The sequence below is a fragment of the Amphiura filiformis genome, chromosome 17 (genome assembly GCF_039555335.1).
Source record: "Amphiura filiformis chromosome 17, Afil_fr2py, whole genome shotgun sequence".
Lineage (NCBI taxonomy): Eukaryota > Metazoa > Echinodermata > Ophiuroidea > Amphilepidida > Amphiuridae > Amphiura > Amphiura filiformis.
Genome location: NC_092644.1, coordinates 21,408,878 through 21,435,711, shown reverse-complemented (window position 1 = coordinate 21,435,711; position 26,834 = coordinate 21,408,878). Strand labels below are relative to the sequence as shown.

Here is a 26,834-nt window from a genome sequence, read left to right as displayed (position 1 = left end):
TAGTCTCCTACGCGGCCAGTTTGGTTACGCTCCCTCCACACGTGGAGGGAGCGTAACCAAGCTAGTTTTGTACGAGACTACGGTTTGCGATCGTGGCTGACATAAAGTCATAATCTTAAAAAATTATGACTTTATGTCGGACCAACAGAAAATCGTCCCGTTTTACTACAAATAGGACGAATTTGACAGTTTGCTCATAGATTTAAGTTAGAACATGTGTAAGTATTACAAATATGCCAAAAAATCGGTTTTGAAAAAAATAAAGGTAAATTCTGAAAAAAAATCGTACATTATGACTTTAACCGGGAGGTACCGAGATCGATTCCCACCTCTGCCTGCAATTTTTTTTCAAGACTGGGAAATAATAACCTGACATTCGCCGCTGACATTCGTACTGCAGAAGCGGAGTTGTAACTTGTTAAACTTTGCTCCTTCCGTAAAAGGGTACATTATTTTGGCACTACATTATTTCTTTTTTTCCACATTGCTGGTAGGCCCCTATTAAATATCAAATGGTCATAATTGGCGGTCACTTCAAATTATCGCCAACTGAACGAGGTTCAGGAATGTACTCTCATTGTTAATTGTTGGTTAATCCACCACTTGAACAGGACTTAACCAAAGCAAACAAAGACTTAAGCTTTTTTACGAATGCTATACATAAGTATAAGCTTATTATCCTCTTCAACAATAGGATTAAAGATTGGTGCTTGACTGGAATTACGTGCTAGTGTCATTGGTTATTGTTAAAAGGCAATAAGGTGTGTAATTGCAATATTTCCTCTGAATAGGAAAGACTCTCTACATCGAACCATGGATGCTGGTGGATCGAATTAAGGCCGATCCTGACTCCACTTCGCAGCGGTATGCGATGCTGCGATGCTTTTCAAACATCTCAGCTTCCCGCGATGAAATTAAAATGTACAGGTGGAGTCAGTAATGATGTCGAGAGTCGAAATGATGCGCTTGAGAATTCAACAATATAAATAATGGTAGCTCTATTATAATACACATTAATGATAAAATTCCAAAATATAATACGTTTTCTGTCTTTGCTTGTCACGTGGTAGCGATTATATTTTTAAATAAGTTTCAAATGAATAACAACAAGACAAGTGGCCAAGTGGTCTAAGGCGCTAGGCTCATAGAGTACTAAGCGTTGCGCCGTGAGTTCGAACCCCGCCTCTGCCAAACTTCAAAAGAAGTAAATTAAAATTTGACTTTTTTAATTTCATATTTGGGAAATGTGACTGGGAGAATTTATGTATGGTGTGAAGTGGTGTGATAGGGCATGTACTTTAACTGGCCGGCGCGGTCCGGTGACTAAGTCTTTATTGGGCGTTTTATCGGCAGTCAACGAGTAATGGAAAAATATTTCAAAGGTAATTTATATCCGTAAAACACTTAAAGTGTATTGAAAGCTATTTTGTGGTACACCCTTAACTTGAGTGACACTTTTTCGGATATGTCTAGTACAAGGGTTCCGATTCTGACATTAGTTTGACATTGCGGCATCATTTTCACCCAGAAATCCAAGATGTTGGCCGGCACCATCTTGAAAAATTTAGTTTTTGAACAAGAGGACCTAAAATCGTGTACAAAGACACTTTTTTGGATAAGTCGACCACAAGGATTTCAAATTTGACACTACTTTGACATTACGAACTCATATTTACCCAGAAATCCAAGATGGTGCCCGCCGGCGCCATCTTTAAAAAAATAAGTTTTGAACCTGATTACCTATAAAATCGTGTACCAAGACATTTTTTCCGGTAAGTCGACCCCAAGAAATCCGAATCTGACATTAATTTGACGTTACAACATAATTTTTGCCCAGAAATCCAAGATGGCCCCCATTTGGTAGAGCGTAAATGTGATTTTTGAATGAGAGCAGAAGCATAAGTGTGTCATTTCCGCCTTATCTGGGGTTCATGTCCCTTATATGGGGTTTAAACTGCCTTATCTTGGGTTTACATCCCTTATCTAGGAATAAGGCGCCTTACCTGTGGTTTAGACGGCCTTATCCTTTACGTTCCTTACCTGTGGCTAAGATGCCTTAGCATATCGCAGTCTAAACCCAGATCATGATGCAGTCATGTCTACAGTAGAATTCATCTCGACCTTTGCAGGACTAAAACACAAAAGTGCGACCCTCTCCAAACACCTAAATTAGCTAAAATTTAGGACATGTTACAAAACTATATTTTCTAGAATCTCATAGAATAGTTTAAATATAGCTTGTACCGTTTTTTTGTGGCATCCTTCAGAACGGAGCGGTCCGTTACCAATATAGCCCAATATTTTCGGTCAAATCTCCATTCAATTAACACGGGGAGTTGGCTAGCTATGAGCTAGCTATGCTTTGCCCTCACTCATATTCTACGAAAGTGCGACCCCTTCTGAACATCTAACCTAGCTGTAATTTTAGGTCATGTTAGAGAAATATATTTGCTAGAAGTTTGGAGAATAGTTTAAATATTGGCCGGTTATTTTTCACACAGTGATGTTAACTAGGCAATGCCCATATACCATATAACATACACTGTTTGTAGAGGTCACGCGTCAATGGTGAGAGCACTGTGTATTGTGTATAGGAAAACGGGTTAAGGCGCTCAGAGTTTAGACTGCTTTATCTGGAGTCTACGTCGCTTATCTGGGGTTACGGCGCATTATCTGGGGTTTATATGCCTTATCTGGGTTTAGACTGCGATATGCTAAGGTTAAGGCATCTTAGCCACAGGTAAGGAACGTAAACCCAGGATAAGGCCATCTAAACCACAGATAAGGCGCCTTATCCCTAGATAAGGGATGTAAACCCCAGATAAGGCAGTTTAAACCCCATATAAGAGACATGAACCCCAGATAAGGCGGAAATGACACACTTATGCTTCTGCTCTCATTCAAAAATCACATTTACGCTCTACCAAATGGAGGCCATCTTGGATTTCTGGGCAAAAATTATGTTGTAACGTCAAATTAATGTCAGATTCGGATTTCTTGGGGTCGACTTACCGGAAAAAGTGTCTTTGTACACGATTTTAGGTAATCTGGTTCAAAACTTTTTTTTTTTTTCATTTTGTCGCCGGCGGCCACCATCTTGGATTTCTGGGTAAATATGAGTTCGTAATGTCAAAGTAATGTTAAATTTGAAATCCTTGTGGTCGACTTATCCAAAAAGTGTCTTTGTACACGATTTTAGGTCCTCTTGTTCAAAACTAAATTTTTCAAGATGGTGCCGGCCACCATCTTGGATTTCTGGGTGAAAATGATGCCGTAATGTCAAACTAATGTCAGAATCGGAATCCTTGTACTCGACATATCCGAAAAAGTGTCTTTGTGCATGATTATAGGTGCTCTGGTTCAAAACTTAAAATTTTCAAAATGGTGGCGGCGGCCATTTTGGATTTTGGCCTCTAGCGAAAAATGCCGGGATTTTCGCGAGGGACATGGTGGCTATTTTTTTCTAAATGGTCCATAGAATCAATCGTCAAACCTTACTAGCCAGAGAGTGGCCACCAAATTGAACTTTTTCACCTAACTATTAGTTAGTGCGGGTTTTTTTGCACGGGCCTACGTAACCAATAAAATCCATCAGCTTCCCCCGGTTCTGAGCCGGTAAAATAACATACATGACATTATCAGTGTAGATGAATATATAGTATCACTTTTGTTCAAATGATATCATTGTCAGTAATATGATTTAGGTAAAAAACATGATTTTTTGATACAGTTTTGATAACTTACAGACACGCACTAATGCCTAATAAGTGGCGAAAAGAGGGCGCGTACTTGGGTAGAATATAATACATAAATAAATAAATAAATAAATAAATAAATAAATAAATAAATAAATAAATAAATAAATAAATAAATAAATAAATAAATAAATAAATGTTGTTTAACATTCACTTAAATTTAACATGCACTTCAGCTAGACGTGACCTAATTATCAGCACACTTCAACAATTATTCCGCTGCCATAAGGATATATCAGAATCATCAAGTCCGCAACTAATGCGCAGGTACTCTCAGCGACTTCAGGGTGATTACCCCCAGCAGCTCCCCATTTTACACCTGGGTGGAGTGAAGCAATCGGGAATTAAGTTATCTTGCTCAAGGACGCAACACACTGGCCGTGGTGGGGCTCGAACCCACAACCTTTCGATTATGAAGCTCGCGCCCTAACCTTTAGTCGGAATAAAAAAATATTGAAGGATATTGTAAAGTATTGGCACCTTACAGAATCCCGCTTTACAACCATTCGTCCCGTTTCAACCTTTCACAAACACAGCGCTGTCAGTTTTTGTGTTTTTCTTGGGAAAGTATTTTAAGTATATTTAAGTATTTTATGTATTTAAGTATATTTATTAAAATTCAACATACTGTGACCCGAAGGTCAAATTACATGTCAATGTACAGAGTAAAAGCAGTCATTAAAATTGATATAAATATGAGTGAAAACAGTATATAAATATAAAATAACATAAAATGGCAAACACAATTAAATACGATAAATTCACACTATTATTGCACAATAAATAAATATAAAAGCTGAAATGTGCGTGCATGCAGGAAAACCCGAATAAACGGCGCGCTACTTGTTTAATACATCAACGAAATAGGGCATGGGGCTGTTTTTGAAGCGGGATGTTCTGAAACGCAGCTGGGAGTAGTGATGCGCATTGCGGAGATTGCGAGCATGATTCGCCTGTCTGGTAGGGGAGAAGATCATTGGTACGCGATGAGTTGGCAAGCCCTTCGGCAAATCTGCGACAATGGTTCTCTCTTCTATCAAACAGGGACTCAATCTCGCAAGTCCGCAAGGCCTCGGCATAGGAGGTGAAATTTTGGCCCAGCGTAATCCTGCATGCACGACGTTGTAGCCTTTCCAGGGCACTACTCTGACCAGCAGAGAGTGAGGAGTGCCAGGCTACATCAGCATATTCTAAAAGAGGGCGAATGTAGCCTTTGTATACGGTGACCAACTCATCTTCATTAAAGCCAAATTTTTTCAGTATGCGCAGCATGTATAATTTTTGGTTTGCTTTTGATGTGATCTGAGAGATGTTTTTATTCCAACGGAGATCATTTTGGATCCACACGCCTAAGATTTTAGCTTCATCGACAAAGTTCAGGGGGATGCCAGAAATGTTTAAATCAGAATGAGCTGGAGGCTCTGTTTTGAAGCAGATCTGGATGGCTTGACACTTGGAGGGATTTAAGCTAAGCTTGTTGGTGTTAGTCCAGTCATTGAACTTGGTGAGTTCTTCCTGAAGCTTGCTTGGTTGTGGATGTGAGCGATTCTCTGCAAGTGTCAAGTCATCCACGTACTTCCAGCATTTGATATCAGAATCCATGTTTTGGGCTGCATCATTGATCACCACTTGAAACCCAATGGGACCAAGTTTAGTTCCCTGGGGAAGAGCTCCATTGAGAGAGTTTGGTTATAGCGCACACATTGGACTCGGTTACTGACAAAGTCACACAACCATGGAACGATGGATCTGCGGACCCCAAGGCGGATAATCTTACTAATAAGGATAGTGTGGTCGATCATATCGAACGCCTTTGAGAAGTCCATCAGAACCACCGTTCCAATGTTGTTGACTTTGTCAGCACCTTGGTGAATTGAGTGAAGAAGGCTGACCAAATAGTGCGATGTAGATATGGCCTTAATATTACCATACTGTTGGGGGTCAATCTTGTCCTGGATATCCTCCACCACCCAGTCAGTGATGAACCCTTCACTGATTTTGGAAAAACAGTCTGTTAAAGAGATGGGTCTGAGTTTATCAGCCCTAGGAGGATTTGATTTGGGGATTGGAACCACTATGGCTCTTTTCCATTGAGTGGGCACAACACCTTCAGCGTATGAGCTGTTCAGAATATTGGTCAAGGGACACTCAATTCATATGCAAATTCCTTAATTAATTTAGGAGAGATACCGTCTGGGCCACTAGCTTTGGTAGACTTGACCTTTTTGAGCTCAGCATACACATCCCAAGGGTAGAGTGATGGTGATTGATCCTGGGCCGGTAGGTAGGCCTCTAGAGAACCAAGATCCAGCGGAGGTATGTTAGACGAGATGCTAACAAATTGGTCGTTAATTGTGTTGGCAATTGTACCATGATCATCATCACTTACCCCTGAAATAGGAATACTGAGCTCAGGTTTGGTGTTCCTGGTCATTGATCTTATTTGTTGGTGCCACTTTCGTGGCTCAGTGGCTTGAAGATTTCTTACTCTTTTTGCATAATAATCAACCTTAGATTTCTTAATTGCACGCTGGACCTTATTGCGTAACATTTTATAACGCTCTACATCATGGGCTGCAAATGCTTTCTGACGATCTTTGACAAGGGACTTGATTTTCTGAGTCATCCATGGTTTATTATTGCTATGGACTTTGAGTGTGGCAAGAGGAAAGTGTGAATCAATAGCATCATTCAGAGACCGGTAGAGTGCCTCTGCTTTCAGCTGTGTGGTACTACCAGAGAGAACATTGGACCAGTCATGATCTTGGATCCATAATCCAAATTCTCTGATCTGGGAGTCTTTCATAGGACGATGAGTCCTTTTGTCATTGCGATGTTTGGCAATATGAAGCACTGTTGGTCTCCAAACAATACAAATATGATCACTCTTTCCTAATGCCGAAACTGGTATGGGATCTTTGACATGTGAGCTAATATTGGTCATGATAAGATCTAGTGTGGCTTCACCACGAGTTGGAAATGTAACTAGTTGCTTGAGATAATAGTTCTTAAGAACATTGTTCACATTCATTCTGTTAAAGTCCCCCATTATTGTGAATCCTATTTCGGGATATTTGGTATGAAGAAAATCCATGGATTCCAGCAGATGTTGATCGAGAAGATCCCGATGTGACGAGTCGCGTGGAATATAGACGCCACACACAGCGATGACCGAGACATCTCTGGGGATTCGTTTGGGTTTTAATAGGACCCATAAGCATTCAAGTTCATCTGGGACTCACTGGATCTCACTGGCAACAATATTGGATTTAATAGGACCCATAAGCATTCAAGTTCATCTGGGACTCACTGGATCTCACTGGCAACAATATTGGATTTGACGTAAATTGCCACACCGCCACCCCTTTTCGTCCATTTCGTCCCGTTTCAACCTTTCACAAACACCGCGCTGTCAGTTTTTGTGTTTTTCTTGGGGAACCGATTATATCGGATGGGAGCGGATCTGGATCTGAATTATTAGGTTAGTTACCATGGTTGCAAGCGCTTTAAGGAACGTGTCATATTTCACCGCCTTTTAAAACCCCAACTCCATAGTCAGAGGGTGCCCGTCAACATATTTTGATAACCAAATGGCTCACGCGAAGGTCCGACTGCACGGATATTTTATCCAACTCATTGACACATATGGGTTATGTACTATACTGCGAAGATTCGCTATAATGGCGCACGTGGGCTCCTTTGCTTTGGAGTACATACATGGAGTGCGCCATTCACTGAGAATCCCAACAAGAATTAAGGGTCCATTGTTTCCCTGTTTAGTGTGATTTTTACGGAAGGGTACATTTAGTTTGGTACGGCATGAAAATGCAAACTTTGTTTAAGGGGCAGAGGTAACATAGTGATGTTTTTTTTTTTAATTGTGGGATGTTTTGATATCAGAGTATATATATTTATATGCAGACATGTATATTTCCAAACGGGCTGTGAACTAGACTACTTCCGAGGCAGTCATGTACATGTTAATAACCTCAGAACTGATATGTAGTGAAATTTGTCCATTCAAGATCTTTTGAACTTACCTGCATGAGCAAGACCCGATAAAATTAAATGCTTGAAAACATAAGCATTATGCCACATTTTATAATTTTATATTTTTTTCCAATTGTTTCGTTATTACTTTGTAAGTACACGTTGAAAGGTTACTACTCGGAACAAATTTCGCTGTGACCATACAAACCAAAGGAGTAACTGCAAAAAGTGTTTAGAGAAAAGCACTTTTCTAAACTAGATTAAACAGCCGCTTATTGCAATGATTTTTTTATATAAATGTATATGATTAAATCTTCACGTGATGTGGTTAAAAAAAGGACCGCTAACATTGAATTAGGAAGCGTTGTTGGCAGTTTTAGATAGTTGTCATAATATAACCCCATTATGTGGTTAAACGCGTTTTGCTAAACGACATCTTGCAACAGATTCATAAAAATGCTGTTTTGCTGTTTTGTTTGATTGATAAACCTCATTGATGAGCCAGAGAAGGCTTTTTGAAATACCCAGACACGCATACCGTAAATGTTCGCCTAATGGCGTACCTGAACTCCTTTGCCTTGGGGTAAATTTCATGACAAATAGAGAGCTCCCTCCTCTAAAAAATCCCAACAAGAATGAGAGGTATGTGCCCTTATTTGCTGGTGGGATTTTTATGGGAGGGCACTTTTAGTTTGTGTCTAAAATTCCAGTTATGTCAAGGGAGCCTATAGCGCCATTAGGCGAACGTTTATTCTATAAGCGTATACGCCTTAAAAGGCATCTTGTTTGGTATTCAGGTAGATTTTGGTGTAACAGAATACATATGATCACTGCACATTACCAGATAAATAACCTTCTTGGCTTATTCTGTTAACAGAGGGCGACGCTATTAGCTGCTATTCTTAAGAGTGAAAAGTCATTTTGCCTTGTTCGCAACTTTAACAAATCACGTTGGAAAGGGACAGTTTATGGCAAACTGTTATTCAGTTTAGTACAGGTTTCACTTCATAAAATAGAGTGCCATACAGTTGTGTACAAACTGGAGTTACGCGTTATAAAAACGTCAGTTTTTCTGCACAGGAGCGACTCAGCTCTTAGCGACACCTATGACGGTTGAAAGTAGCCTTTGCCTTATCCATCTGACTGGGAAAAACACCATTATTTTTCACGACTGGACCTCAGAGTCTACGCTGGTTTGGGCTTACATACACCTATCCTTTGGAATTCTGGCTAGAGATTCTAATTACCATAGCGATTTTTGAATGTATTACCCTGCACTATAAGTAGGTTGCACTCATCACATGTCATATCTGTGTATGTGTGCAATCATAGATTGAATACAATGCCGCTCTTTTCAAAGACACTAATCGTACAGGTACATGGACTCTGCATGATAGTACAGGGCGCTCTGTGGAGATATTTGGGTTACCATTTTGTCTTGCTTCATTAGTGAAACCAATTATTTTTGGGATCCTTACACCTCAAATGATAAAATTGGTTCGATTTTTTTCTATGCCCCCTATGGTTCCCACAAGGGGTCGAAGGTCATAATGGGGGCCAAAATGTAAAATTGTTCTATCATGTTGTAATACACCTCAAATTATTCCTCTCAATGTTAGGAATAAAAAAAGGCAAATTTGTCATATTGCACTAAGGTGCTTAGTTCAGGAGTTATAGAGTAAATTAGGTCAAATGTCAAACATCTCATGCACAGAGGCCGAATTTTCAGAATGCACCGATTCAATCGCGTTTTGTCTCAAATTACTCCTCTCGACAAAGGAAATAGGAAAACAATTTGTTTGAGGAATTTGTAACATGGGAATCGGATGAAATCATGGGTCAAAGGTTATGCATGTACATATTTCTATTGGACTTTTGCTGCATTAACTCTGAAATGGGACGTAACAATGCAAATTGCACCAAAATTATATGTTTGAGATTTCTTATGTTGGGGAGTAATTTGAAACCAGTTTCGATGAAATCGGACCATTTTTTGACCTCTGTGTATAAAAGTTTTGACATTTGACCTATTCGACCTTATAACTCCTGAACTAAGCACCGTAGATAATCATGATAGTATTATTTTAAAGTTTTGGGCCCATTGTGACCTTCGACCCCTCATAGGGGCATAGAGAAAAATGGAACCAATCAAATTTGTATCTTTTCAGGTTTAAGGATGCCAAAAAATATATGATGTGAAATTTCAATAGAATTACGATCCAGGTCTTTGATAATCAATGGTGCAATGCAGAGCTACAGCGTACGTCTAGTGCAGGGCAACACATTCAAAAAATTGTTTTCACCTATCGCTATGGTAATTTATCCTGTTACATCACTTTCTACGGCGAATAAAATAAGCGGAAGAAAAAGGGTGCTTGAAATCATTAATTATCGCTCATCTGTGGCAAACTGGCAGGATAAATCATGGGACAGATCCAAATTTGAGCAAAAAGTCGTGTCAAATTCTGCTCATTCTAATCTTTGACAAACCAATCACTCATTATAATATAGAGGGCGACCAGATTTCTATTTGGTGGTCTGGGCTCTGAAACGCAAGCCGTACATGACAATTATAGCCTTGGATAAATAAATAACTCTGGAGTCAGTGGATACAAAAAATAAAATAATACTAATCATCAATGAAGACTAATTATAATAAACGTTTATTTATTGAAAGACATCAATTGGGCAACAACCATATTTTACTGCAAGCACCATATAATATAATTCAGCACCGTGAGTAAAAACAAGAACCTTAAATCACTTAATTTTACGAACCGTTTATACACACAGTACTTTATACTGGCTGTCTAAAAACACCGTTACAAAAGCAAGAGAAGTGGAAATAATTAAAATGTAAGATACGTGCATTTTGATACCCCATGCGGCCAATGCCTTTCATAGTTAAAACACAGCAATGTTTTTTTAACCCAGAAATTATGGAAACTTCTGTGCCTCATAACTGCTAAATAATTGTTGGTCTAAAGTATGTAAAAGTATATATATTTAGAATGGCAAAGACTTGATAAATTTATCTGTGAGGCCAAATTTGGGCCAAATATTTTAAAAACTAGATAAAAATATCTAGGAGCCGTTTTTTATTAATTTGACCAACTTCACCAAAAATATTTGAAATTTGAGCGAAAATCAGGCTTTTTTTGTTGAAAATTAAGCATTTTTTGTGAAAATTTCCAATATTCTAATACCATAACTTACGAACTCAATATTTCACTTAGGAATGCCCGATTTCATTGGGGAAAGCAGCGGCGTTTTGGAGCAAAATATCTCTATTATTTAAAATATGTAATAAACTCAAAATTGATAACCTGCACAAAAGTATCTGTTTTTGACATGACACGTCACATATATACTGTAAAAATAAAAATGGGCACTTGTCACCTTCAAATTACACTGAGTTTACAATACTCGGTCAATTAATTATTACACTGAGACCACCATACTCGGTCAATTAATTATTACATTGAGACCACGATACTCGGTCAATTAATAACGATTAATTGTCTTATATTCTATATCTCTGATATGAAAGTGAAACAGTGTAATACCGTAAAATACCATCTACAAGCATATAATGTGGGTTTTTGAAGAAAAAGACAAAAGGTAGACACCTCCACAAAAATATTACAATAGGCATGCTATACTTTATACAAAACTTTACTGCATTTACTTTCATTTTATGATCTTATTATTTTGATGCCCTTTCTGTTAAGGGGCTGTGCAATAATTATGAGCCTTATGGGGGGGACAAGAAATGTTTGGCAAGCCAAAACAAGGGGTGAGGCAAGCAACTTTTGGCCAGTCGGGGGGGTGCAAGCGATTTTTGGCATACGTTCATGGGGCGCCTTTGAAATAAAACTCTCTATAAAGGTTTAGGAAAACAATACGGAAACGATTTAAGATCGCAACATATATATACATTAATATTAATATTTGCAAATTGAAATCCCAAACATTTGGCAAGTGTAAAGGGGGAGGTGTGCAAAGATTTTTGGCGGGCCGAGAGAGACGGGGGGCAAACGATTTTTGGCAGGCCAAGAGAGAGGGTGGCAAACCATTTTGGCGGGCCGTTCGGAAATTTTACCCCCTGGGGGTCTCATAATTATTGCACAGCCCCTAAAGCTGACTAAATCACTATACATTCAACTCCAGCATCTTCTAAATGGTTACAATTGTGGTTTCCTACTCCATTGTGAAGGCAAAATTCAAGACCCGGCTCACGTCCATCACACTCAACGTTGTCAAACAGTATTCGACTGGTTGTATCTCCTGGTATGGTTTCTCCCTTCTGAAGAGCTTTTACGGCTCCTGGATATCCAAGACTACGACACACTACGTCTGCATCTTTAAGGTCCCATTCGTCATCACAGACAGACCCCCATTCATTCCCAATGCGTACCTCTACGCGTCCAGCGTTTGTTGCGTTGTTTATACCATCTACAATACGTATTGATAATGGAACTTCGCCCTCTGTAAAATCAACGACAATAACTACACGTCAATTAAATCTCGTCGGCAGAGTACTACACTATCGTAAGTGCAGTAGAATGTAATAGCTGCCTTTTGTAAAACACCTATTGTTTGCAGCACAATCCTTTCATTGTAAGGTGATGATGTTCTGTTTTACTTGCCTGATGGCCACTAAGCTAACCCAAGATATCACCATTATGTAGTTGGGTGTTTTCTAGTGTTATTGGTTAAAAGTAAGTACATTTATTGAAATGTTGCAAATGGCAGCTATTACATTCTACTGCACTTACGATAGTGTAGCACTCTGCCGACGATCTGTATCTTAGTATAAATAAGCATGTTCTCAGCTACATGACTTGCCTTATTTAGATGATTAACATTTCAATATTCATGTACCTACCAGGGAAGAAAAGTACCGCAGACTAGAACATTTTTTTAAACATTTACTTCATTTGCAAACTGCTTAAATCCATAGGTCAATTGATCTAATGAAGACACATTGTGATGTTCCGAGTGTTATGGCAGGCCTTCTCTTGTTATAGATGAGTTGACCTATGATGTCACATGTTTACATTCAGACCGCCCTCTGTTGTTTCATGCCAGGCAAAATAACACATGAGTGTCTATGGCAGACCACATGCATAAATCTCTTCAAAACCCAACTTTTAAAAACCTTTGAAGTTTTGTGTGATATAGGTTGATGCATTTTGTATTTGCTTTGAAACCAAAGTTAATGAAAAAAAAATCAACTTCTTCCATGTAAACTATAGTGATTTTGCCTGGCAGTTTTGATCTCAGATCAACAGAGGGCGTATCAAATGTAAACACATGTCAACTCATCTTTGAGCTGTAACAATATGAAATATGTAACAATAGGATGTAAACAATATCATACTGTGGTCGCACATTACCTTTGTAGCATATTACACCGGCATCTTTCCTGTGATTACAAGCACGTTGGTTCCACCCACTATGCTGACAGTCACCAATGTTATATTCCAGACCAGAGCAATCCACATCGGCCAATAGCACTCGGCCTTTCCCTTGTCCAAAGTACGCTCTTTTAGGGGCTTCTCTTGCTGCTCCATAGCCTCTCATCTTGCAGACGACGGACGCATCTTTAATATCCCAGTTACTGTCGCATACGGTACCCTTGCCATACTTGCTATGCGTAATCTCAATCCTTCCTTCATTGGACGATCTTCCACCTATCAAGCGGACTTTGACAGCTGAATAACAGAATAATTATATAATTTGTTTCCTTTATTCCCGCTTTATTTGGTCATTTTTACTTTTATTATATTAATTGATTATGATTAGTATAGTAATATTGTAAATATATTTTTGACATCTGGTACTTCTTGATGGTTATAATATTAAAAAACGGGCTGTTGTCGGACAAGTATGAAACTGTCAGAGTTTCGTCAGAATTTGCTCTCATGAGAAAATATTTGGAAGGTAGAAAGGTATCTATATCTGCCTACAGAATTTCATAATGAGCTGCCCTTTGCCCAATGGAGATTTACCCATACCTACTTTAGAAATAGAGACGCTGAAAATGACGTTCAAAGTAAGTGTCCGTTTCATACTAAAGATTCGGTGGCTCTGAAAAGAGCCGCCCAAGCCAACTGCCAATCTAACCTGTACTGTGAATACCTGTCGCAACGGCCTATCGAGCACTCTTGTTTTCTTATTGATGATTGTTTGTAATTTATGATAAATGTTAACAAGTAGTCAAATTAGTCGACAACCTACCTTCTTCAAATGTTACATCGGCTTTATATCCAATCCCAGCCATCGCAAAATTTGATGAAAAAAGAAGAAGCAAATTTCTTCCAGAAGACCGAATTGGGTTAGGGATCACATCACCGCAAAATTCACCCATTAATTTATCTGAATTTGCGTAACTGGCATCGTATATTTGCAAGTAGTCGACACATTTGTATGTATCATTGGTTTCCATCTTGCCTTCTAATTGAAAGTCAGTAAATGATACACGTATCTGTTTTCCAGGAGGAGCTGTGATTTGTGTAGAGCATATGTCATTGTTGTAATAAGGTTCGGGGTAGTTCGCGGAGGATATTGCTCCGGGAGTAGTGATTGTAGAATTGCAAGCTATAATTAAAAACGCAAAATATAATTTTGATGAGAGGTTCTCATGCATTATAGGTTTACTTTTTTTTTTTCCCAAGTGGTCCCTAAGAATGTTATACTTGGAGGTGACAGTCTTTACAATACATCTTGGAAATCGAATAATACAACCATTAGTCATGCCATCACTCATCTTGTTGCAGGACTAGGACTCATCCGATGCCAGATTTCAGACCAATTCCTAATCCATTACCTCAAGTTAGGGGAGGGATCTGGAGTATGTTTTCAGTTTTAGGAGATGTTGAAATCCCGGGGCTGAAATGTCACAGGGTAATACAAAAGAAGACGAAGTGGATTCGATGTCTGAATCCATATGTGGGTGCGACTTTCATGGTTTGTGACACATTTGGTGTTAATTATGTGTGTCGTTTTGCGTTTAAACATTGAACTTTTCCAATTTTGAGAGGGAACATGATAAAGCTAGATTTACACTCGTATCGTCGAGCGATTATTCATTTGGTCAATAACGAAGATTGTTCTATCGAAAGCAGCAAGTAACGTTCCAGCTCATAGGTGACGATCTCATAACGACTAGTGTAATAATTCTTATTCAAGTCCTTGAACACTTTGCAAACACACCACACGCAATTAAATGTTTTATAAACTTGCTTGACTACTCACACTTGACAGAGATAAAATCTGCTTGATATCCTCTGCTAGTGACAGAACCATCGGACTGAAACACAAGAGTCAGTTGTTCACCAGTGGATTTCAACGGTGAAAATACCGGGTCGTTACCCGAAGCTTTCCCCATGAGTGCGTTGCCAGTGGTGAGATTGCCATCGAAAAAATAAAGAAAGTCATAATCTAATTCAATGTCGAAGACAGAGAATGTGATGGATACATGTTCCTTGGGTGCGGCTGTCATGGTGTAGAAACAGAGTTGATTACTGTTATAGTTGGAGGGGAAATTGGTCGAAGATATCTCTCCACTTCCTGTAAGTGATACCGAGCAATCTGAAAAAAAGGTTGATACATCTACTGATTCTATGTGATGGAATCTCCAAAGATGCTCTATTTGTATTGAATCGATATTTGTTCTATATCGGCCGGTCGCAATACGTTTTTTTAAAAGGTGGACCTGTGCAATGGAGCAAACGCTTGAAGTTATTTTCTAAGCTAATCGACATCCTATATACAGAAACTTTGTTCAAAGACTCTTAATTCTGACAACCCTTTAGCAATTGCCATTATATCACATCCCTTATCACATAAAGTTTGAATTTGGATGCAGGATACTGATTAGCTGTTTAAATCGGGTTATGACATTATTGACTAGCAAGGTCACATTGAGTGACCTGCCTATTACGCAACAATCATGGTACATCCGTTGGCGAGTGTGAATGTATTGTGACTTACCTCTACGCAGAATCATTTCAACCCTGAATCCGGAGCTCGTAACATCTGAATTGGTGTCAAAAATGACCATAAGATGTTGCCCAGTTGCATGTATAAACTGAGGATAAGTCGTCCCGCAAAATGTTCCAATGAGCGGACTAGCCTCCGTATCGCCGTCATATATGATGAGACTATCATGAGCGCAGTTGCTTGACTCTTCCAAATTGAAATCTGTGAATATCAGATTCAATGCTGCCCGTGAGGTCTGATGAGAAAACTTGTTTTCAATGAGAATGCGACAAGTTTGGTTGTTTAAATAGTTCTCTGGGTAGTATGGTGAATATAGAGCTCCCGGGTAAGTCACATTGCTGTCGCATGGTATTTTAGCTGTATTGAATAAACAAGCAAATACATAGGTTAACAATTAGGCTTCTATTGTCCTTTCCTGATCGACCCAAATTGTAGTTTTAACCGTACAAAAGAATACCGACCCATATTTTTGATTGTCAGGAAAAAATCTTTTTGTAAGGAATTTTAAATATTTTGATAATCATTATACTGAATGCTGAAATTGACACTACTCAGAACATTACTAGTGAATTACCCATCATGTACTTCTCTATGTAAGTATTTACAATGATAAATGATTCAGAAAAGCTAAAAATACCGACCTAATAACCATGAATATTTTGGAGCCGAAAGGGCAATATAACTACAGATTTTTTAGAGTATATACAGACGGACCTGCTCTGTTAGACTAAAGGTCTCCGAGGAGAACATTATTTGGTGCAGATCTTGTAAATAAGTAGAAATATACAACATTACATACGTCTGCACAGTATAACGTAATCTTGGCAGCAATCTTGTCGAGACCAGCAATCTTCATTACATTGGCACGGAAATGTCGTATCAGGATTATCGCCACATCGGTTACTACAAGTCGGATCTAAATAAATTGGACGAAAAACGAATGAATAAGTTTGGCGTTGTCAAAATAGGGCGGCACAATAGGGCTCAATAATCTAGTCACTGCATACTAGAGATAGAATTGTTACGTTTCAAAAGCCTTTGCGAGTACACCTGAGAACTCGTCGCCATGACGTAAAATGACGAGTTCTCAGGTGTACTCGCAAAGGCTTATGGGATTTACGGAAAAGGTGAATTGCATCGACGTCTTGACGTCCAGGTGGGGATGGATATCAGCTGGGGAAAGACGAATTAATCAAGAATCAAGACTCCCGTAATGACCCACCCAAAACATTCATACCTTGTTCCCAACAAAGATTGGCATAATCCTCGCAACAGTCTCCACGATCGGAACATTCAGTATCGCATTGGCAAGTACGGTTGACATCTACTATTGAACCACATCGAGTCATGCACGTATCCACTGAAAAAAGCAAAGAGAAAGAAATTGATAATGATGAATTGATGTTGACGACGACGATGATGCTGATGGTCAACATTAACGATGATAGATATTTGAAGGCTTCTTTGTACATAATCCAAAAAAATGGGTTGATGTTTACGTACCTCAATGACAGTTTCGTGCTAAGAGCTTAGCACTTTCTCAAATTTACTGACCAATTCCTTCACATCGTCGGCTGCTTCCGGGTGGAGCTGGCTTAGATGGCGCTGTTAGGACTTGGTCGTAAATATGCAGAAAAAAGTTAGTTCCGCATATTTGTACAAAGAAAGCTTCAAATTATCTATTTTACCGACAATCCTGATGAAGTTATTTGCGGATTAATGATGATGGTAATGGTGATGGAGATGGTGATGATGATGTCGTAAATACGATTTCATTTAGAAAAGCGTAACGACTTACCACCTATGTAAAGAAGACGATTAGGCGACAAAAGTGAGCATCTACAACTTTGTTTGGGGTAGCACCTCTTAGGAGGATGTCTTTCACCTCATAGGGCGTGAAAGTTTGGTTTATTCCAAGAAGGATGGCTGCAGCTCCTACAGATTGATAAAGTAGAGTGATTAATCCGGGGATTAATCATCTGCCTAAACAATGCAATTATGATATTGTGTCTGTCTGCACTCTGCAATAATCATAGTTGCAAGAATTTATACAATGTTTTCTTGTTCGAGGTGTCATCGAGTAAAGCGGAACTGTAATTTCACCCATAATGCTTTTTGACAACTTTTTGATATGAGAGGTTAACATTATGATCTAAAATGTCGAATAGCTGCGTAAAACTAAGATGGTAGCCGGCCAATCACATTATCACATTTTGGCTTGACAATTCGAGAAAAAAAATCAGTCATAGTACTTGGTTATTGAAATGATACAGATTTTCCAACGGGTTACCGTCATCGTCCTCTACAGTATGTATGAAAATAAAGTAAACAGTTTGAAAAAATACCACTAAATTAAAATATGAGGTATATTGTAAAAATGCTTTCAACATCTTGTTAAATCAACATTTTGTCCTCCCAACACCTGAAAAATCACTGGCGTGTGACCATTAATAAGGACGCTATTTTTGTGAGCGGAGTAGAATGCTGTTGCGCAAAGTAGATCAAAATCAAAGCAACATGAAAATCACATGTTTTCAGTACTTTGCCTTGCATAAATGTTTGGGAATCGTGTGATTGCATGACTTGAATCACCAAGTGGAATGGCAGGTCCTCCTGCATACCTCGATGAACACCAGCGACGTATAATTGCACAAGTTGACAGACCTCTCATAAGTTGTGGTGTGAATGACATGTTGAGGAGAGAGAGGAATACATAGGAATTGATTGACTTTGTGCAAGTGCGTTTTTGAAATAGTTACTGAGTCCTTATTAATGGTCATACGCCAGTGCTTTCACAAGGACAAGATGTTAATTCAGCGATCAACTAAAAACTTTTGAACAAATGACCTTATACATTTTAATCGAGTGGCATTTTCAAGCTGTTTACTTTAGTTTGATACATCCTGCATAACAGTAATCCAATTGGAAACGAGACCAGTGAACGAGACTAATACACTACCTGACATATGTGGGCATGCCATTGAAGTTCCGGAACGCGTGGTAGTTGCGTTATTGCTAGTAGGAGATACACTAGGAATAAATCCACCCGGTGCAAAAATATCCACACAACGGCCGAAATTGGAAGACCTGTATCTTCGATCGTCGCTATATGTCGCACCAACGGCAATGGCCTTGAATGAAATAATAAATTAGGAAACAAAATGTCAATTTGACTATTTCGGTAATTTATTATATTTTAAAAGAGGACAGTCACAACATAAATAAAAAATTATACTATAAACAAAGAGGACGTTCATACTAAATAATTTTTTTATAAATAGGACTACACAAAGCTCTCCACAACATTACGTTACCCGTACCCTTAATCCCACGAGCACTACTGTCTTTCTTATATTTTCCCTGATTGGCTAATTACATGACATAATCATCTAAGTAAGCAATAAAAAAAGCTTTTAGATATCTTGGTAATATTAAGCTTAATCCCCTTCAGCCCCACTGACTATTCTTACCATATCTTAGATTGGCTCAATACATTGACATAGCCGTCTTTGTAAGCAGTAAAATAATTCAGGATAAAATAAAACTTTCTTGACACGTTGATCTACATCTGAAAAATCCTGAGTAACATTATTGGAATTAAATTTCGTCACAGAAATGATCCAATCATGTTTAATGTAAAGAAAACCTCATAGAAAGATATCAGGACACAGACGACGTGAATCAAAACATATGATTACTACTATTCTTTCATCCTTTTATCAACTCTTGAGAAAAACCTAAGCATTTGCGTGATCAGGCGGATAAATAACATGATCAGGCGAATAAAATAAAAATAAAAATGTCTGGCGGCGAAGGCTATCACTTCTTCAAAAATAAGAAATTATCATTGAGATGCTGGATATGAGCAAGGCATTTGATACAGTTGAAAGAGGAAAACTGTTCAAAATTCTGAAAACCATACTAAACAACGATGAATCGCACCTCGTTGGACATTCAACTCCAGGTAAGAATAGGACACACTAATAGCAATGTTATTCGACCATCAACGGAGTGCCACATGGCGACTACCTCAGCCGTACAATCCTCTACCTATATACCTCGCAGCGGAACTAGAAGCAAATATTGAATCACAAGACCACAACTAAATCGAACATTACATGAAAAGATCTTCTGCCAAAATACCCCAAAAACTACGGATACGCCATAAAACAAGACATCAATCTTGAAATCAGTCAACAAAATGCCGGGGTATCAAATGCTGAACACAAAATTGAAAACATCTAAGAAAGCAGTAGTTTAGCAGTACAACCTACACCATGGAAGTAAAACATAAGACTATAGAATCAAGAGATATGGACAGAAAGAATGGCGGAAATGTAAGTAGGCCTATCTTAGATACTGAGTTGGACATCAAAAGAAGAAGGCTTAGCAACTGCAGCAAACAAACTTAATTATGTATTTAAGAACAAGAAAGTCACACTCAAGATTAAACTCATGTTCAACATTTACATTGTAAGTATCTACGAAACTACATGGAATAGCAAATTCCCGAAAGAAGACTCCTATGGCTCGGTCACTTCCTCAGATGTGGATTTCTTTTTCATTTCATTTCTTGTTCATTTTTGACTGTGTCAAACCACAGATGAGAAACGTGAATGATGATGATGGTTGTAAACCTGAGAAACCGATAAACAAACCGGTGTCATATCGCAATTTGGCGGTGTCCTTAAACTTGTCACAATGTTTTTGTTGACAAGATTTGAGTGTATACTCACATCGGGTGCACTTGCTGGCGAAGATTCACAGGCATATGAATTGTCATTCCCTGCCGCTGCGATAACAACAATCCCAGCATTTACCATTTGTCGGATAACGTCGTTTTCGACTTGAGATATTTCAGGGTTGCTTATCGACATCGAACAAACAGCAGGCGTGATTGCGTTCTCAAAAACCCATTCCAATGCTGATAAATAAAAACAAAACTAATAAAATAAAACATTACACAATGCAGTTTTAATGCAATTCATATGGAAGTTTTGCCTCTATTGAGGAACAAGTCAGCATTACAAAGGACGTGACAGGAATGGGTTAGAAATAATGCACCTGTTGCAAAATCTACCATCGCACAGCGACAACGTCAGGTAAATAATAAGGCAGGGAAACTAAATCAATACACGTGTATCTATTATCACGCCGCTGATAAGAGTAACACAAAATGAGTAACGACCAAACAGAATAAAAATCCTACATTGTTGAAGGAACAATAAGATAAGCAGTGTCTCGCCGTCTCTTTAGAATTCCTGAATAATTAAACCACATAGTGGCAATATATGAGATAAGTTGAAGTAACCGCTTGCGCTCTTGTCCTTTTCAGGTGGGTTAGGGCAATTGGGCAGCCGAGTTGAGCACTAGCGTAGGGAGGTGTATCTGCTATTGATATTCAGACGATAGATCTTTGAATACCGAGGTAGAAAATGATGAATATCTCTTTTTTGGTTTCCAAAGAAACCAATCGTAAGGCTTGCATTTGAATATATGTGTTGAAAGAGAATGGTAGCCGTAAGCGTGCGTATTGACAAACAATTGTGCGTTCTGAAATCAAAACTGACACAAATTCGGATTTTATGTGTGCAGAACCAAAAAATTGCTCATTCGTCATGTTCGTCAACCCTGCAGGGTTACAGAACATAACACTATTAAAGCAGGAGGTAGTATAAATCAGATGACGTACCAGGCTCACTGACATCAACACAGGTCAGTGACCAGGCTTTTGTCAAACCCTTATCAAGAGCCTTAGTCGGAGATCCCTCGGCCCATAGACTCAAAACTATTAAACAGGTCTGAACATAATGGCTATGCGTGGTTGTTGAAGAAGTTAGTGGATTCAGCCTACCATCATGGCGATTTCTGCCATGAAGATATCGGGGCGATGACACTTTACCACGGACCCAGCGCTGTAAAATACTCAGCCATCTCGCCCTCGCCTTAAATTGGGCCAGGCCTATGGGTTAGGCTTAAACTTTAGCCACTGACTAAACAGTTCAGAACTAAACAGTATCATACTGTACAGTCTATTAATCTTTCAGAACTAACCTTGTATGACAGTTGATTTTGATGATCTGCCGAAACACTCAAATGCTCTGACACCATGTAGGGTAGCATTAATAGCAATCCCATAGGTTGAGCCAGCCGCTATTCCCGCCACGTGAGAGCCATGTCCATTGCAATCCTATTCATGTGTAAATATTACAAAATGAAGGAGACAATCATGAAACAACAATTATTGTACAAAGAGGTAGCGGTCGGACATTTTCAAAGTTGGACCGATGGAATTGAATTCTGAGGGGCAAATCTCTACATTTTACTACCGCCCTTGAAGCAAACTGAAAAACAATAGTTTTATCTCCCCCGTTGCATTTGTAAACACACAAACTAAGCAAAATAAATTACTATGTATATAGACACAAATAAACTTTTTCATTTAGTAAAATAATCCTGTCCATCAATTAATGTTCGCCTTGTACGTACCATGTCATATCCAAAATCGTCGACAAAGTCGGGAATCAGGTCGTGTCCATCTCCAGTTCGGCCTATAAATTCCTCATGGGTGTAGAGAATCCCAGAGTCTATTACATATATGTGAGTACCGGTACCGTCACCTTCATGAAAATAAATAAGCCTAAATTAGTGATCGAAAGCCTTGTGGGACGAGTCCCGGCAGATGTTTACTACCTTGTGCAAGAAACTTCATGAAGCTGCTTAAAAGCTTGTATAAGGTGGTTCCAATAGACATCATTAGAGCGGCTAGACTGGCCCCCAGTCCCGGTTCGGTTCCATCTCTGGATAATGTAACAATAAATAATTACGTAATGCCTTATGAAAAAAATGCCAACTCCCCCCCTTATTTTCTTCAATGCCAAAACCCATTCCTCTTCATCCACAAATCGACGCCACTAATTACACCCACCACAGTCAACCATGCAGCAATATAGAAATATACTCGTATTATAAGTGAACGCGAAAGTCCATTGAGCGCTGATTCCGAGACTGGTCCAATCTGTTAGAGATCTCACTTCCAAATATTCGTTCAACGAAGCACGGTGATTCCGATGTCAATTACGAAAGCCCCGCCCCAGTTTCAATTCAAATATGGTAGCACAAAGCTATGCCGCGGGCCCGGGGGCCGCGGGATGTGACGCAAGATCGGATGGGACACTTGTCAACAACTGAGAGGTATTGAGCTCAAGTGGCACGCGTCTGATAGACCCATGGTACGCGCAATAATAAAAGGCAACCACTCGACTCGGACTTAGGCCTATTGTCCATATTGCGTACATTATCGCGTGCGGTTTGCAAATGTTTGCACATTATTTAGCTAGGGAAGCCTTTTCAAATATCCCCGCGCTGCCAAGCTGCGTTGATTGGTCGGATACAATATCGTTGTTTAGTCGCTTACACAAACGTTAATGTAGTGAAAACATGGACGTGGTATATAGAAAGATTGCGTGACTCCAAATCCGTAAAAGTGAACTTCCAGCAGTTTGTGGGAGCTGGAAGTCAAATTGCCTACAGACTGGGAGGGTCCGTGTATTGGGTTGATTTTTAATGCTATGTAATCTACATTACCAGTCGTTCTCCACGGACCCGAGGGAGGGTCTATAGAGCGGCTACCTTTACGGTACGTACCAGTAACGCAATTGCTCACTCGTTACACCAGAATAATATTCCATTCACACTTGCTGTAATGTATTGCGATACAACAATTTCGATAGATAACGAAAGGCTCAGGCTGACAATCCCCATCTTAATACTATGAGGAAACTTACTATATACATATAAATGAAATTCTGTGGCGCATCTCGCTGAATGCTCATAATTTGGAGCATGCCATTAAAAATGGCACGTTTTGTCCTGAATTCCCAACGGAACGCACACCTGCGTCCTTTTAAGCTCTTGCATAAATGTTTTAAATGAACTAGCCCGAGTGATGATGTAGCAAAGACAATTATCAAGAGGCTTTTAATAAATGAGATGAGATGAGATGAGCATAGCAAGGCAGCAGTTCTATTCTCTTTAACGTCACCATGGTCATCTTTAACCTACCCAAATATTCAGCCTTGTTGTCTAAAGGTAGGTCTCTCTGGTCTACACGGTCAAGGCCCCACGATGCCACATCAGATGCCAGATACACCACCGCGTCTTCTTCAATGTACTCCACCATTTCGGATTGACGCAGCTGTAAATTAATGTTTCGAACTTATACAGTGGAAATTTATCTCTTAAACAGCCAAGGCGTCACAAACATACTTATTTTGATTCGTTTGACAATACTTGCATAATGACATGCTTATAGTCTTTAGTAACGAGGTTACATTTTCCGTGCGTATAGTGAAAGATGGTGCGGTACATTTTCCACTGCGGCCATAATTTGGTAAAATGGTCTAACTAAAAGATAGACTTTTCAGCTAACTAAAGCTGTGCTGAAAAATTAGGCCCACTGGGGCCAAAATATAAAAGCGAAACTAGTCTTAATGTTTTTGCCATATAAAAATAAACCAAGTAAGGAATGGTTTGATTTGTCTAGAATGATTCGTTACGCGGATTACGGTAACAGGTCAAGAAAGGTCAACGACCATCGACCTCTTTTGACCAGATCATGACCTATGCAACCAGAGGCGTAGCAAGTGAGTGGACAGGGTGGACGAAGTGGACTATGTTGTAGTTTTACACCACTAGCTAGAGATAAAAACTATTCCTATTTCACTTATATTTGCATGGCGAAACAATTTGAGACCAGTTTCGATAAAATTTCGATTTTTTGGGCTCTTTGTAGCCTACAATTGGACTCATCCACTCCCGATATAGTCCCTGTGTAGTGTCAGCGGAAGAATTAAAATTTATTTCAGACTATTGCCCCAAATGGAAATTGTACAATTTACCCTATTTTGAGTCTGACACAACATTTGGTGATTCAGACATGGCCGTCAAAACTCTGATGTATCAGTGAGCTTATTTAACTAAACACGATGAATAAACAACAACAGCAACATCAGGCCTACCTTCTTAACCGAATCTTGAGACAAAAGAGAAGAAAATCCTTTAATTGCGCGTCCATATTCACGTTGGATCGTTCCTTCTGGAGTTCCCCAGTGAACGATGTCAGCTAAAGAATCAGAATAATTGCCCGGGTCCTTGGTATCATTCTATGTGAGGAAAAGAGCAAAAAATTAACGCCATTATGGTTTATGGGATCGGACGCTGAATTCTGCAGTATGATAAGATGCAGTGTTTCGCAAACGCTCTAATTTCGACAGGTCATTAGTAGTAATGGTTATATAATACGATTTATTATGGCGTTTCTCAGAGATTTTGCATCGCAGATTTCAAATTAGTCTTACAGAATTTTTTGCACGAAATAGATTCAAAACTGTTTAGTTAAAACACAAATTCTCTAAAATTTAAGTCGGGCAAATAACCGCAAATCAGATGCTGTAGAACTAACAATAACATTTTAAAACTATTAGAGTAATATTGTCGGGTTTTTATCAGTATTTGGAGACAAGGATTCTTAAAAAATTGAATCATTCTAAATTTGGGGTCTAATGGAGAACTGACAAAGCGACCAGCAAATGGATGCAAACAGGAGGTTTTGATGGCGCACATACACAAAATCTTATCAATATCTTTTTGCTATATTGTTTGCGACACACTTACCTTTAAAACCACAATGTACTGCCCGGTATCGCTTCTTTACTTTTATACAGAGGTGCCTCAGATTGCTCACTTTGAACAGTATTTATATACAATGTAAGTATCAGCAGTAGCCCCGTCCGACGCAGCAATGCGAGCTTAAATCCGGACATTTCCGTGTCTGAGGGAAAGCATAAAACCTTAAGTCATCAACAACTTGTTTCAACTTGATTAGAGCTTCTGCTAAAGAATCAAAATCACGTCACATCGGTTTGTTTGTACAGACTGTGCATTGTAAGAAATACCGATAATGACGATATGGTCATACGTTTGGTTTGAAAGAACAACAACCGAAAATGCCTAAATCTCAATTAGTTTCAGAGTCTTTCTATCGAGGATCCGCGTCCACCTATTTTTTTGCCGGGGTGGGGGCATCTATAGCAAGTATATTGCACAATAGAACAGAAACCCCTGGTTTTTTCGAACCAGGTTTATCAGTGAAAAAACAGGTTTATCGACGAAAATCCAGGTTTTATGTTCTATTGTGCAATATACTTGCCATAGGCGTCCCCCTAAGAAAAAAATAAAGCAATAATTGTTCATCTATCTTTTTTAGCACGGAAAGCACCGTGTTTTGTGCTCAAATAGAGTAATTGCAAACTTTGGCGCGCTTCTCGCTCATTGGTCCAAGAAATAGCAAAACACACCTTCATTTGGGGCCAAAATGGTATACACGAAATTGAATTTTTTGCGTGCGCAAAAAGTACCAGTAACACCGCGACCGGAACAAAACATGTTTGTCCCCGACCCCCTAAATCTTAATGCTTCCGCCGCCCCTGATGGATAAAAATGTTACTATTAAGAAATGCTTTCTGGAAAATACTCGACGATGCTGACCGTTCGGTATGCCATTGTGAATCTGTTGTCTGAATATGCTGAAGGTCACATATTCGGTTGCATCGACAAGTAATAGCAATTTCCAATTTCAACCCGGTATATTCCCGTGCGTCTGTTGACATAGCGGGACGATTTTTCTGTCATGATCCTTCCTCTAGAAGGATAAATTCCAACCAAAAATTTGATGCCGGAGGATGCCAGTATTCCTAATATACCGGAAAATAATTATATTCCAATAGAAACACACGGTTTTATGATTAATGTTTTTGGATATGATGCGAATATACACCGAACTCACATACTTTTTACCTTGTAAGAGGCTGGCTTTGCTCGGAATTATTGACGCCTGTAGCCTTGTCGGGCTACCATTGCACTACTATAAATCATGTACTTCATGAGTTTATACTTGGATCATGAATATGAGAAACTGGTCAAAGAATTGGAAGTAAGTTCAGCCTAGAAGTAGACAAAAATCGAATCCGCCGATTATCCGAGAAAACCAACCTGGAAACCAACCTGTCTGAGCGCCGCTGG

At 39.1% G+C, this 26,834-nt stretch overlaps 1 protein-coding gene across 1 annotated transcript; it reads right to left on the bottom strand.

The window, feature by feature from the left end:
* Window positions 1–11,695: 11,695 nt before the first annotated feature.
* On the bottom strand, window positions 11,696–26,315 carry LOC140137055 (uncharacterized). The gene is made up of 15 exons (XM_072158713.1): window positions 26,301–26,315; window positions 24,773–24,916; window positions 23,817–23,949; window positions 22,242–22,372; window positions 21,807–21,942; window positions 20,489–20,676; window positions 18,712–18,883; window positions 17,556–17,687; window positions 16,990–17,112; window positions 16,552–16,668; window positions 15,744–16,109; window positions 15,006–15,341; window positions 13,989–14,348; window positions 13,145–13,462; window positions 11,696–12,233 (listed from the first exon to the last, which is right to left on the bottom strand). The coding sequence occupies exons 1-15, from the start codon at window positions 26,313–26,315 to the stop codon at window positions 11,890–11,892; spliced, it is 3,015 nt and encodes a 1,004-aa protein (XP_072014814.1). The 3' UTR covers window positions 11,696–11,889.
* Window positions 26,316–26,834: the final 519 nt, after the last annotated feature.

What these genes read in the sequence shown, in the direction of transcription:
- LOC140137055 (XM_072158713.1), bottom strand. An exon ending in ACGATTTTGGATATGACATG is followed by an intron (nt 21,943 to 22,241) that starts GTACGTACAAGG and finishes ACACATGAATAG; the next exon opens with GATTGCAATGGACATGGCTC. An exon ending in CCTAATCGTCTTCTTTACAT is followed by an intron (nt 17,113 to 17,555) that starts AGGTGGTAAGTC and finishes TGCTTTTTTCAG; the next exon opens with TGGATACGTGCATGACTCGA.